Source organism: Trachemys scripta, chromosome 1 (assembly GCF_013100865.1).
Source record: "Trachemys scripta elegans isolate TJP31775 chromosome 1, CAS_Tse_1.0, whole genome shotgun sequence".
Taxonomy (NCBI): Eukaryota; Metazoa; Chordata; order Testudines; family Emydidae; genus Trachemys; species Trachemys scripta.
The window spans coordinates 106,694,696-106,707,842 of NC_048298.1; the positions used below are offsets into that span (position 1 = coordinate 106,694,696).

The following is a 13,147-nucleotide window of genomic DNA, read 5'->3' on the forward strand; positions in this document are numbered from 1 at the left end:
TCTTTGCCAGAGGATGTTGTGAAGGCCAAGACTATAACACGGTTCAAAAAAGAACCAGATAAAATTCATGGAGGATAGGTCCATCAATGGCTATTAGCCAGGATGGGCAGGGATGGTGTCCCTAGCCTCTGTTTGCCAGAAGGTGGGAATGGCAATGGGATAGATCACTTGATGATTACCTGTTCTGTTCATTCCATCTGGGGCACCTGGGATTGGCCACTGTTGGAAGACAGGATACTGGGCTAGATGGACCTTTGGCTATGACCACATCAATTTCTCACCCCAAGGCACTCAATGCCCTAAAATGTCTGCCCAATCCCCCAGTGTCTAAACTCATTATTTCTTCTGCCAAAGGCCCAGGCCTCCCCCTTTAAATCAGTCGCTGCCACCACCACCACCACTTCCCAGGTATCAGGAACAGACAAGCAGTTGGGTGAAGTTAATCCAGATGAAGCGGACTGAGCTGAATTTCTAGTTACTAGTGGAAATTGTTGGCTGGTATCTCAGCCAGCTAAAAAACCCTCCAAAAACTGAAGTACAAAAAAAAAAAAAAAGGGACACAGAACAGTCAAGACAGAACACTTGTTTTTGTCAATTTTTTTTTAAATCCCAGCCCAGCTTCTACTAAGACTGGACACTACTTACAACACTCCTAGAACTGTAGAAGAATGGAAACAAAACAGGGAAAGGGGGGCAAGACAGCACAGTGGCCAGCTTCAGACACTCACATACATAAAGCCAGCAAAGACTGGAGTCAGCAAGGCCCAGGTGCCCCGCTAACAGGAACAATCCCAAACACGAAGGTAGCACGTGAAATGTATTTACCTATTTAAACACAGGCAGCTGGTTAGGCTAGGATGGGGAAGATAACTGCTAATTCCTTGTACTACAAGGAAGGAATGAAGTAAAAAAAACCAAGCCCGTGGGCAGGTTTTTTGCTTTGTGAACCTCTGTTTCTGTGCTGCTGGTAACAGTGGTAAGTATAAAAAAATCAAAGAAAAATAATCTATTTATAGAACAAGTCAGTAGTCTGAGACATTTAGAAAAAAGTAAAAACAAGTCCTTTTTAAAAAATGGATTTACTAAAACAACTGTCACCCAGGATTACCCCACGCCCTCTGTCCACCGGCAAAGCCAGGGGCAACTTCCAACAGGATCTGCTGCTGATTGTAGGCAAAGCCAGCAGGGAGGGAATCTGCGCTGTGATCAGTATCTGCAGACTGCTTTCTGGTATCGCTCAAGGCCATGCCTGTAGCCTCATGATATTGGAAATACTTGTGAATGGAAGTTTTCACAGAAGCACATGTCAGGGTAACCCGTGAGGTAAGTGGGCTGTCCTCGTTCCTCCCCATCCCTGGGCACAGATCACGCTGCTGTATCTCTCCACCAGCTCCAGCCTGTGTCAAACAACTGTAATATACAGGAGCAGGGAACACTAACAATGCCTAGAACAGGAGAGATGACCCCTGTAGAGAGGGAAAGTGCTCTTTGCTTTCCAAGCTCTGGCATAGACTGACATCTTAACTGACGCTTTGTGGCCCTCCTCAGGACGGGAGATTGACTTTCCCCGTCAGGGAAATATACATGGTGGGGCGGGGCTGGGTGTCTTTTTGGTAAACAGAACCAGTGCTGATTTCTGAGGCCTTGAGCTCCTTTGCCCTCTAACTACAAAATAGACACTAAGAGCTATTCAGCCACCCCCTTCCATCCCTATAATGTAGTGTGAGCTGCCTGGCCATTGAGGCAGGTTCATTATTCCCATACCACTTCCCTGTTGGCTGAGTTGGTATGGAGAGACCACTGGGCCGAAGGTAACTTCCAAATCTCTGCATGGACAATATGACTCCATGGGGCAACCAGGTAGGGCTGAGAGCTCCAGCCAATGGCCACCAATTCCAGGCCAACCCCACTTCCCGTTTCACAGATGCACTTCTAACACACCCAAGTGTCTAATCTAACAGCCCCATGTCTGCTCAGTCTCTGAAGGCAGCACCCACACTCAGCTGGGAACACTTTCATTTAAAATATTGGCTGGAACTCCCACAAAGGTGATGTCTGCATTGATGGGTTGGAACCACTGTGCCTCTGACATCCCCGTTGTACAGAGGAAGCCAGCAATAAGGGACCATCTCTGCTGCAGGGCTGTACATCCTTGGTAGTGAGGCTGAGTGGCTACATTAGCTTCAAACACCCTCTTTCAGTAGGGTCTCGGTGGTCCATTTTCCCCAAGTCCCAGAGAGACTGAGTAGCTGCTAACTTGTCTCCTTGAGATCTTCCATTGGTAGCTTGTAGCTCAGTAAGAACGGGGGAGGTGGTGCATGAGCTGGACTACTTGGGCCCTGCATCGGTTTCTTTGCGCAGTTCATACAGATGTAATCCTCATTCTCTGCCATTTCTGGAGAGACGCCAACACAAACTTGATGAAACCACTCGTCACAGCCACCATCGCACTGCACCCAATCTACCTGCAAGAGACAAGATCAACAACACATGAAGAACACTACAAGGGAGAAAGATGTCAGATTCAACTCTCCAGACCAGTGTCAGAAAATAAGTCTGGGACTCTGCTTGGGTAAACAGTCAATGGCAGCTAAAGTCAATACAGTTCATTGCTAGGACCAAACCAAGGAAGATGGTTAGACAAACTTGGCATCGCCTTCTACAGCTGCATCGCTTCACACACAACCTGTATTGTCCTGAAGCTGCAGAAGCTGCATGGTTTCAGTGTGGCCTACAGTTTAGGTATGATTTCAGTACAGTTGAGTAGTATCAATAGACCCTGATAAAGGATGACATCCTATAATGTGATGACTCTCTTCTCAATCAGATGTGGGGAATTTTATAAGTCCAACTTGCCCAAAGCTACCTGCACAATACCCAGCCTAAATATTCAGGAATGTTCCTCCAAGATAATCTGTTGTATTTATGTCAATATCTCCTCAAGTACCCAAGAAAGCAGAAATACACAAGTTTAGTCAGTTGCACAGGGAAAACAAAGAGCACTATTAATACAAACCAAGGGAATTAATTAGCAATATCCTGATTCCTAAGGATCAATTACAATGGAAATGTTAGAGTGAAAATGCCTTTTGAAATCCAGGAAAGCCTAGAATACATGTTACCAGAGGGCAAGGACATATGACCAGCCCTTGGGAAAGAGCAACTACAGTGCCTATTTTCAGACAAAAATACTGTATTTATTTTCATTTTTTTGCTGTAAGTATCCCCCTCCCAGCAGAGTCCAACACAGATTACTGACAGTTTCTCATTTAAAAACATACTAATTAACCCCAACTAATTTACCCATTTCTCTACTCTCCCCTTCTTCAATCCCATCCCCCTTTCTCCCATCCAGGTCACCTCCATGAATTTCAGTCCAGTTGCATTTACCTAAATAGACGGAGAGGATGGTACCAACTGGGACTCAATGTGTCTCCTGAGACATGCATAAATCATAACTTCTTATCTACCAAACCCCTGTCTACTACAAAGACCCAGTTCTTCTCCTGTCCTAGGTCAGGATACTCATAGTGCCATTCCAGACTCCCTAATCACTTTACACTACGAGGTGTTTTCTGATTTTTATTTTGAAAAATGTCAATTAAGCCCCACTTCTGTCTCCATTCATGACTCTTCAACGTAATACCAGCTCAAACATCATTCGTAAAAGCCACTATTTACCTCAACTTTTCTGAACAAAAGCACCTCCTTGCTTTACCTGATCCTCCCTCACTCGTGACCATGCTCCCTAGCTTCAGCAATATTCTGGAATAAGAGGGTTTCACTTACCACTTTACCTAGACCATCCTCCTTTTGATTTTCCAAGTACTAAAACTGTTCGGTTTGTCTCCTCGCATATGTAAGATTTCAGAACCATCAGTCACTCTTCCCTGAGGACCTTCAGCAAGGAGCCAATGATCTTCGCTTGGTACAAGAAGAAACTAACGGCTTTGCTGTTCCCTCACCCTTTCGCTAGAGGTCATCTCGAAGTATTTCTTTTCTCCTTCCTAGACTTTTCATTGCTGGATTCAATTTTTTTGATTAATATTTTGATCCAGTTGATCAAGCCACATGTACCATCTACCAGTTAAGTTTGACATTAAAGCTTAACTCCAAATAATGAAGCCCTTTTCTAGGGGGAAAACCTTTGTCCCATGACTATCTTCTATCATTCCCCCTAACATAGCCCTACCTTCGCTTCCAGGCCCAAGTTGGACAACCAATCATCTTTGACTTGACCTAAGTTTTCTTTGTTCTCACATTGCACAGGCAGTAATAGGCAGACTTGCAATCTGAGGAACCCTGCCAGAATTCATCCCCCCTTCCTTTGACCATGTCTCAGATGACATCCTTACTCACTGCCAATTGCCATCTTCTCCCTACCGTTTTCATAAATTTTTATTCTTAGACCTGCGAGGGCGGGGGTCTAGAATGTGGCTGTTAGACTAGTCTCGCTCCAGGAAACAGAACAACATTACTCCCATCTTCCTGGTTCCACCAACTTGCTCTGCATATCAGGATCCATTTCGAACTGCTCTTTAGTATTCCAAACACTTCATGGAGTTGGTCTACCCTAACTGAGCTCAGATCTATTTATTTGGCTACTTTCTCACTCTGGACTTTCTGACCTCCCTCAATTTCTGTCCACAATTAGGGAGCTCATTCACTGGAGTTATCCTACTTAGCTGAAATTCTTCCCTGCCTCCCCTCAGCTACCAAGTCACTTCTTTAATTTTGCCTTAAATCCTTCCTTTATTCTTTATCTTATGTTCTTCCTCCCCCAACACCTAATGCATGTAGAAAACTGCAATAGCACATGAAGGAGGCTGTTAGAAGTGGATATATACTTTCACGGCCTCATGGAGTCTTTCAGCACACTGAACTTAAATTCTACAACAAAGCCCTCAATTTCTGCAGCACACTGAATTTTTTGCAGCAGCTTCACGTAAATGCCAAAATAGACATTTTAATTCAATTAAATACAAAAATGAATAATACAGCATTGCAGAGATTTACATTTGGAAGGTGATTTTTGCAACCATAAAGACGAAAGACTTAAATGAAAGTTTAGATTCTGTGGCCAAATTCTGTAGCTATGTGGATTCTGAAATTCTTCTGCTGCAGAAAACAAAGGAATCTAATTATTGCATTTGGGCAAGACAGGCCCATATGAACTTAGTTGCACTACTGCCTCCAATAACCTTAGACCATGTAAGAGTCCAAAACTATTGAGCTGGTAGCCAGTGGCTGACAAAGTTACCTGACTTACTTACAACTCTGATGTTGCCGAACATTTCAGGGAAAAATACCCTAAACTTTTAGATGAATTTGCTGTAGAACAAAACAAACAAATCTGTTCAAGAGAAACAAAAGTAAATTAAAACTCTTTTAAAAGCCCAAAGGCACCAGAAGGTCAACCATTTTCTGAGTAAAAGCATATTTTAATTTGAATGCGATAAGAAGAAACTGGAATCAGAAGATTAAGGAACTGCCATATTAATAAAAAACAATTTACTGGTACATTTATCAAAGCCATTAACTGCTGGAACTCTGCTTATAGGACCACATGAAACTGAACTCAAGATATACTGGAAAATAACTGAAATGGTAATATTTTTGAAGCAAAGCAACAATTAATGATCAAAACTAACTGAAGGTTTTACTTTAGTTTATCATCAAACTATATCTGTATCAGTTGAAAAAGTGACTGATAATAGACATTAATGCCTGCAGTTCCAGGAATTTACTCCCAGGGGAATTTTGCGCCAAAAAAATAAAAGTTCTGTATATTTTATATGTCAAAATAATGCAATATAATCAATCTGGCTTCAATTATTTAGGTAATTTATTTAAACTACAATATAACAGATGGAGAATGGGAGGGGGGAGCATTGGAGGAAATCCCCAAACCCCCTTGCCTAATAGTAATGTAGCTAGGTTTGACTCTTTATTTCTAGTTATTAGTCAACAAATATATGCAGCCACAAGCTCAGTGTTACATCATAGGCAACTGGAAAGCAAATGAGGGCGGGGGAATCAAACTCAATTTATATTGGCTACTGACCATATCCAGAAAGGTCAGTAGCAAACAGTTCATGGAGCACATTTTAAGAAATTTTTTCAGTCCAAAAATATAGACCAGTTCTAATCACTAAAGCACCAAAACCATTTATAAGGCCATACTGTCCTTTACACCACTCTGGCAATGTAAAGGAGCCTTAACACTTTTACACCTGTTTTATACTCTTGGGGAATTTACAAAGACAATGGGAACAATTCATTAAGTGGGCAGGCTGCTACATTCTGCTCTTCCTGAGGAGACAGCCTGCACCACACCTACCTCCTCAGACACACCCTGAAGCCCTGCCCTTCCAGGCCGACCATGCTGCAATAGTGAGCTAGAGGGACAGAGTGTTTCTCTCTCATACACACACGACTGTCTACCCCTTCACACACCCCTGGTGGGGATTTACATAACTATTGGCTACTCTGGACACCTGAACCGACCTGTCTGTGCTGCCAGGGAGGGGCGCATGACCACTCTTGTGGCTTCCCTTTGCTCCCCCGTCAGAAGTCATTTTTCTGCAGGAAAGCAAAGAAATCTGCAGAGAACATGAATTCTGCACACATGCAGTGACACAGAATTCCCCCAAGAGTAAGGAATTATATTCCAGTGTTGGTCATCTTCTATTCACAGGGCTAGTGCATTTTTTTAAGCTCTATTTTGTATACATACATATACAAAAACAGGTCTGTCTATCCTACAGAAAATAACAATTCTAAGGAATGTTCTGACTAGTTTTAGAACGCTAAACATAATGCTAAGAATTTGCTTGTTAGTATAGCTTATATCAAGTTGATCTATTTAAATTAATACGTACTTTATCAGAACGTAAACTCAGACACTTCTCTTCTACTAGGAACCTCACTTCCAGTCAAAATGTACTAATTCTGCAATATCATTTATAAGATAGATGGGAAAGAACTAGATCCCATCAGTGGAGGATTTTTCTCTACAGTATATTTTCTAGTGTTTTGCTCAGTTTATAGTTTTTTAAAAGTTCCAAGTAATTAGCCTTTACCACTTCAATCAGGACACTAACTCCACAACCCCTGTCTCAAATTCATATTCATGTAGTCCTGTACCCCTCACTGAATTCCACAACAACAATTTCATAGCTTCTATTAGGGTTTTCCTGTGGAAAAATTCATTTTATCTAAAAAAAAATATTTTGAATGAAGTTTGATCACCTCCATCAGTTACTCTGAGCTAAAAGCCGCTGCTTAGGAGAGCCAGGACCACAACTGGGAACGACCTTGGAAGGCGGATAAGATTTCTTTTGCTATAATCCGATCAATTCCCAAACCACTGCAGATTTACCTCGGACAAGAAAAGTGGGGCAGTACAGCCTGTGGTTTCATTCAACCCACAGCCTCATGGCTCACAGGCTTTATTTAAGAGCTTTGGAAGATTAATTTTCTTTTATGGGACTGCATGTCCATTTTAGACTTTCGTTCAGAAACAGACCAGGGCGAGGAAACAGTTCTAGCTAAAACACAGAATTAAGCCCTGGGAGTCAAGTCAGCATGTCTTTCACGTTATCAGCAACAAAGGATATAGAACAGTAGTGGGCAACCTGCAGCACTGATATAGAAGGTGGCTTGTGGGTGGCATAACTTTTCCATTCAGATGGAAGAATTACTCCCAGATTCTACCTCCCCGCTCACCCTACTCTAACAGCTTGAGGCAACAGAGAATGTTGGGTTTAATTCATAGTCTCTATGCAGCATGCTGATGAGCAGAATTCAATTCCTCGGGCTTGGAACAGATGGCAAGTCCGTATTCTATGAGCTTCTTTGGCCTGACTGCTCAGTATTCTAGAAGTCATACCTGCCTACCAGCCTTCATTATGTCTAGCATATTAACTACATCCCTCACTGCTGCTCAAAGTTTGTTAACCTTAAATAATTCTTAAAGGGGTTTTCATTACCCTCCCCCAGCTGCTTAAGACAAAACTAAGCTAGGACTCACCTTATCCTTGCAGGGCCTTTGGCAGTTCTGTGCAGCACACACAGCATTCTCATCATCAGACTCCTCAGCTCCTGACCAATCATACTTAGATGGGATATCCAGCACCTTTTTCTCTCTCTTTTTCTCTGTGCTCTCCTTTGCCAGCTCCACTTTTGCTGCAGCTGCCTTCTCTCGCTTTTTCTTCCGCTCCTCTTCTTTGGCCAGCTTCTTGGCCAACTTATTCAACTCCTTTGTCTTGTCCAAGGTTAGTTTCAACTTTTTCTTTTTGGGTTTCTCTAGTTTCTTCAGCTCTTTAGACTTCTGCTTCACTTCTCCAAAGAACTGCTCTACCCTCTCCAGTTTCCGCTTCCGTTTCCGCTCAGAAGAATCTCTCGCTCTCATTTTCAATGGTTTCTCATCCAGGCTGTCATCCTTTGTAAAAAGGAGGAGATTAAAACTATATATATATATATATATATATATATATAAAAGAGAATTCCACATGCTACATTCCTATGGTCTACTGGAGACATCCTCCCACCTTCACCTCCCATTCCCCACGTTTTGGGTGCAGAAAGGACCCTGCCTGACCACCAGGCAGGATGGCAGAGTCTGAACAAAGGGGACTCTTTCCTAGCTTTCAGCTTGCCAGAGTAAAGTGATGAATGAAATCAGATTCAACTGTGTAAGAAGAGAAAGGGTTAAGAATCAATGATGGCCTATGGAAAAGCAAAACAATCTAAGAGAAAGGATTCTGAATAAGCAGTTTCTATACTTCTTTGTTGACTTATGTAAAAGATATTTGTAGGAAGACTAACCATTTGTTCCTTACGCATTGGTCTGTTCTTGTTATTCCCAATCCTAGGCGGATCTTGCTTGTGATAATTATTTTCACCAAAACTCTTATAAAATAATCACATACTGGTTTTTTCCCTTACAACGCCAGCCTCATTCATTTCACATGTTGGACAGAGAATGAGTCAGGGTTGGGTGAACTGGTCTGAGATCCACTCCAGAACCCCTTGCCTCATTCATTCCAGAAATTGCATAGTGTGCATGAATAAGTTATGCATCTTCTGGGAGAGAAAGCAAGCACTTGTGGTTAAACTGAACTAGAACTCAGGATATCTATAGACTTTCTAAGGGACCTTAGGCAGATGACTTAATCTTTCTGCCTCGTCTCTGCATCTGTAAAATGGGGATACTGATGATTTCTGACTTCATGTAGATATGGAGGATAAAATTATTTAAGGCACATTGATGAGCTCCACGGACAAGTTTATAGAATAGAGAATTCCTTATTCACTTCAAGTTTTCAATGGTATGCAGTAAATAAGGAATGGGGTTACATACTGAACAATGAGGATAGAAAGAAATATTGAATAACTGCCTCATTCCCTGAGCACATCTATCTTGTATGCTGAGTAAGGTATGGTTCTTGCAGGAAAACATAGCATGTCATCTAATAAGACTGTAGTGTAATGCCTGCACACGAAAGGGCACAGTTAAGGTTTTGTGTGCAGCCATAAATTTATTACCATTTGTATTGTCATAGCACCCAGGAATCTCTCATGGATGAAGTCCCCACTGAGCTAGGTGCTGTACAAACAGAAAAAAGAGTCTGTGCCCCTAAAGAGCTTCCTTAATCATTTTCTGACTTGAGTGCTTTGCTCTGTAACCTTAATATTCCTTTAATATTGTTTTAATGTGGAATGATTTTGAAAAAATGGCCTGAGTGCCAGCAAATGGCTGTCATTGCACCTCCAAGCAAAATAATTTGTTCGGTAGACACAGACTACAGCTGTCTACAAAGCAGGTGAGTTTTAGATTAACCTTTGGGAAAGCTTGTTTTGGCCAAAACGACTAATTTTAAATGGAAAATCTTTATATGCTTGTTTAGTTTGCATAGGTTCTAGTTGGGGTTTTAAAATGGAAATTTGTAGTGAATTTGTTTTAGGCTGAATAACTGCATTAGAAGTTTGATAATAAATAAAGGGAATCTTGCTTTATAAATGATTTGAGGCATGTAGTTAGTCTCTGTCAACGTAACTAGGGTTTTAGCACATGGTTTGACTGCAGATGCAAGGCTCCTGTGCTCCTCATGCAAAGGAGATGGTTTATTTTGTGAACCCGTTGGATGTAAATATAGGGCTTGATGCCAAGTATGTTAACTGTAGTGGCAATGGTTGCCTGCTTTTTCCCCCACCAACCCTTACCTCTGATCTGAATCAGATCTTTACATTGTTCTAAAGAGACACTGGTGCCACCTGTGGCACTTAGAATGTATTTCAATTTAGAATCAATTCTAGGTATGCATCCTGTATTTCTCTCTACCCTCGCTTTGAGTACCAAGGCATCTTCTTGAAAAAAACCTGTTTTTAGAGTTCACCACTTGCTGTTTTGTATTTCTCACCTTAAGTAACAACTGGTTCTGTAATACATATGCAAATGGGAGCAGGAGTTTAAGTTGCATGGTTTTTTTTTCCTCATTTCCCCCCCAAAAATGTATTAAAATATGGACAAGCATGTGTATATACACAATTTCCTTTCCAACCAGTAAAATATTGCACACCTGTAATAACTGGATACAAAGCTAGACAGTAGGGGTAAAGTGTTAATTATTTCAAAATAAGTGTCTTCCCACTGTCCTTTCCAGCTGGTTCAGATTCTGAACCATTCATTCATTACTTCTGAATGCTTTGCTCTGCAATTTTAACTTTATGATTCGGTGCACGGAATTTCCTAGTTTTTTAATAAAAGCAATTCCACTAACTTCTGGACAGCAGTGGAATGTTTTTTACTGTACAGTAAGCACAATCAATGAGGCAGGAGTTCTTGCTATAGAGTATGGAAGATGACAAGGTGTCTCTTAAAAGACCTGCTCTCAGATGTCCCCCTCAAAGGAATGCTGAGCTGAAAAGAACAATGGAAGAACTTACAAGAGCTAATTATTTATTTAGACAAAGTTAAACATTGTGGTGAGTGAGGTCTGAGGTTTTTTGGATCTGAGGCTATTTCTTTGCAAAAAGATGCAAGATCCAGGGGAAAATCAACTGAAAAATGATCTGAAATTCCATTAAAAAAAAAAAAAAAAAAAACAACAACCACCTACAACATTGACACAATTTCATTCTATGCTACAATCTTTCTTCACATCTATACCTCCATGATGTGAAGGAATCTGTCTTCACAGGGTGGATGCGTGGCCTGTAAAATCCGCCAAATATGTTGGGTCTCATCCAAAGATACCTCCAGTAGATCTCCTATCATCATTAGATCTTCTAGTTGAGATTTGGCACCAGGTGACAGCTCTAGCACCGGAGGTTCCAAACTGCGAGGCACCAAGGGACTTTTCCGGGGCTGCTTCCTTGGGGTGCTAGGACCTTTCAAACAGAAGGCAAATCACATAGGTCAGACAGGAAGGTGGTCAGAAACACGACAATAGTGCATTATTTTTCAGTAACAGTTTGAGGGTGGAGAAGGCTCAAACAGAAACTTTGGGCATTCGCACAGCCACTGAGCATGAGCAAATAAGAATTTTGGTATATTTCTACTGCATATTCCCTGACCACTAGTTGCCTTTCCCACATATAGACATGATGCCCTCTGAGCTTACCTGAGGTGATCAGCATTATCATTCACTGGCTGGGGTTCTCAACCACCAGCTCAGACCCCTCTCAATGGCTAATGCATAGAAAAGGCAATACCTTGAGGACAGCTTTTGGAAGCAGATGAATATGCATGTTCAGCACAGAATGAAGGAGCTGTCCACATGTGTGTCACCACTTCCTCTGATTTGATGGGGATCTCCTCATCACAGAACAGGTTGGGTTCCAGGCTGCTTGAAGATTTCACACTGGCATTATCCTGAAGAAGTCACATAGCGAGAAAAACACACACAGGCTGTTACAGCTGGAATTTATCTACTTCGGAGCAGATCCTATCAGAATCCTCAAAAGCCCAATGCTTCTAGAACCTGCTCAGAGCTACCCTGCCACAGAAATTGATAGTGCCAGCATATTGTGCAATTAACATAACTATTTAAGTAATGAGATGGCAGCAGCTCTAGAGAGAGATTGTGTTCCATATACACTGATTGAGTGCAGTGGAAGAATGAGTGATTTCCCAGCTTTCCCCACAGATTAGTCCCCAGGTGTGAACTCCATTGTCAACAGAATGCTATACCATGGAGGCCCCTGCTTTTGAGGTCTAGGAACTAGGGGCTTATAGACATATGCACATGTACTCTTTGCACTTCTGGAAGAATTTCAGGTCAGGTTGTGTCCCTGGCAAGAGCTGTCAAATTTGGCATCTGTCTATGGATAGATAGAAATTCATTAGGGAATAGGTTCCTAAGGCAAATTTTAAATCAGAAATGCCATGAATTTCTTGTCATCTGGCCCGGGATTTTGAAAAAACATTCAGTGGCTAAATTAGGGCCATTACACCTATTACTGTGGAACCAATGACTTCTATTCGCAGTTGACATCTTCTATACAAAGTTAGACTCCAGATTAAATGACAAATTAGTGGACTGTTTTGTTCATGCTTTTAATTAGGTCTCATTAGGCATTCATGAACAATATATTCATGACTCCACATCATGTGTGAAGAAACCAACATGAAACAGGTGACAGAATCAGCTACTATATGCCTACTTAGACACAGGTAGTTTGTGCAGTAGCATCTAAGGGCTTCAGTTACGAGGCACTATACACACAAACAAAAATCCATGGTCCCAGCCCCAAACTGCGTACAGTTTATGAAGAGGATGAGAAACAAAGGGATACAAAGATGTGGGGAGCGTAAGGTAACTATGAGACAATTATGATCAGTGCAATAAGCAGGAGTCACAAAACACCAGCTGCCTGGCTAATATCAAAGCATTTTATTAGAATCATGGCATAAGTGAATTTTAAGGAGATATTTGGAGAATAATGTAGTGACTGCAGATTTTTAACAGGGAGTAAATCCCATGCCATCCTTTATGCAAGGAGATGCTTGTGGGAAAATACGACTAGTGAACAACAAAAGCTGGCATCTTTGGCAGAGCAGAGGTATACAGTTCTATATGAGAGAATGGATAAAAGGTACTGCACAGAGAAGTCATGAAGGAATTTAGAAACGAAGAAAAAA

The 13,147-nt window shown here is 41.6% G+C and overlaps 1 protein-coding gene across 1 annotated transcript in view; it reads right to left on the reverse strand.

Annotated features, from left to right (window-relative positions):
- Nucleotides 1-582: 582 nt before the first annotated feature.
- KDM5A (lysine demethylase 5A) overlaps nt 583-13,147 on the reverse strand; it is a 79,046-nt gene continuing 66,481 nt past the window's right edge. Inside the window, exons 24-27 of the mRNA XM_034780542.1 lie at nt 11,719-11,878; nt 11,174-11,394; nt 8,033-8,443; nt 583-2,465 (exon numbers count right to left, since the gene is read on the reverse strand). Of these exons, the coding sequence (XP_034636433.1) occupies nt 2,253-2,465; nt 8,033-8,443; nt 11,174-11,394; nt 11,719-11,878 (1,005 nt within the window). The 3' untranslated portion in view covers nt 583-2,252. The remainder of the gene's footprint in view (nt 2,466-8,032; nt 8,444-11,173; nt 11,395-11,718; nt 11,879-13,147) is intronic.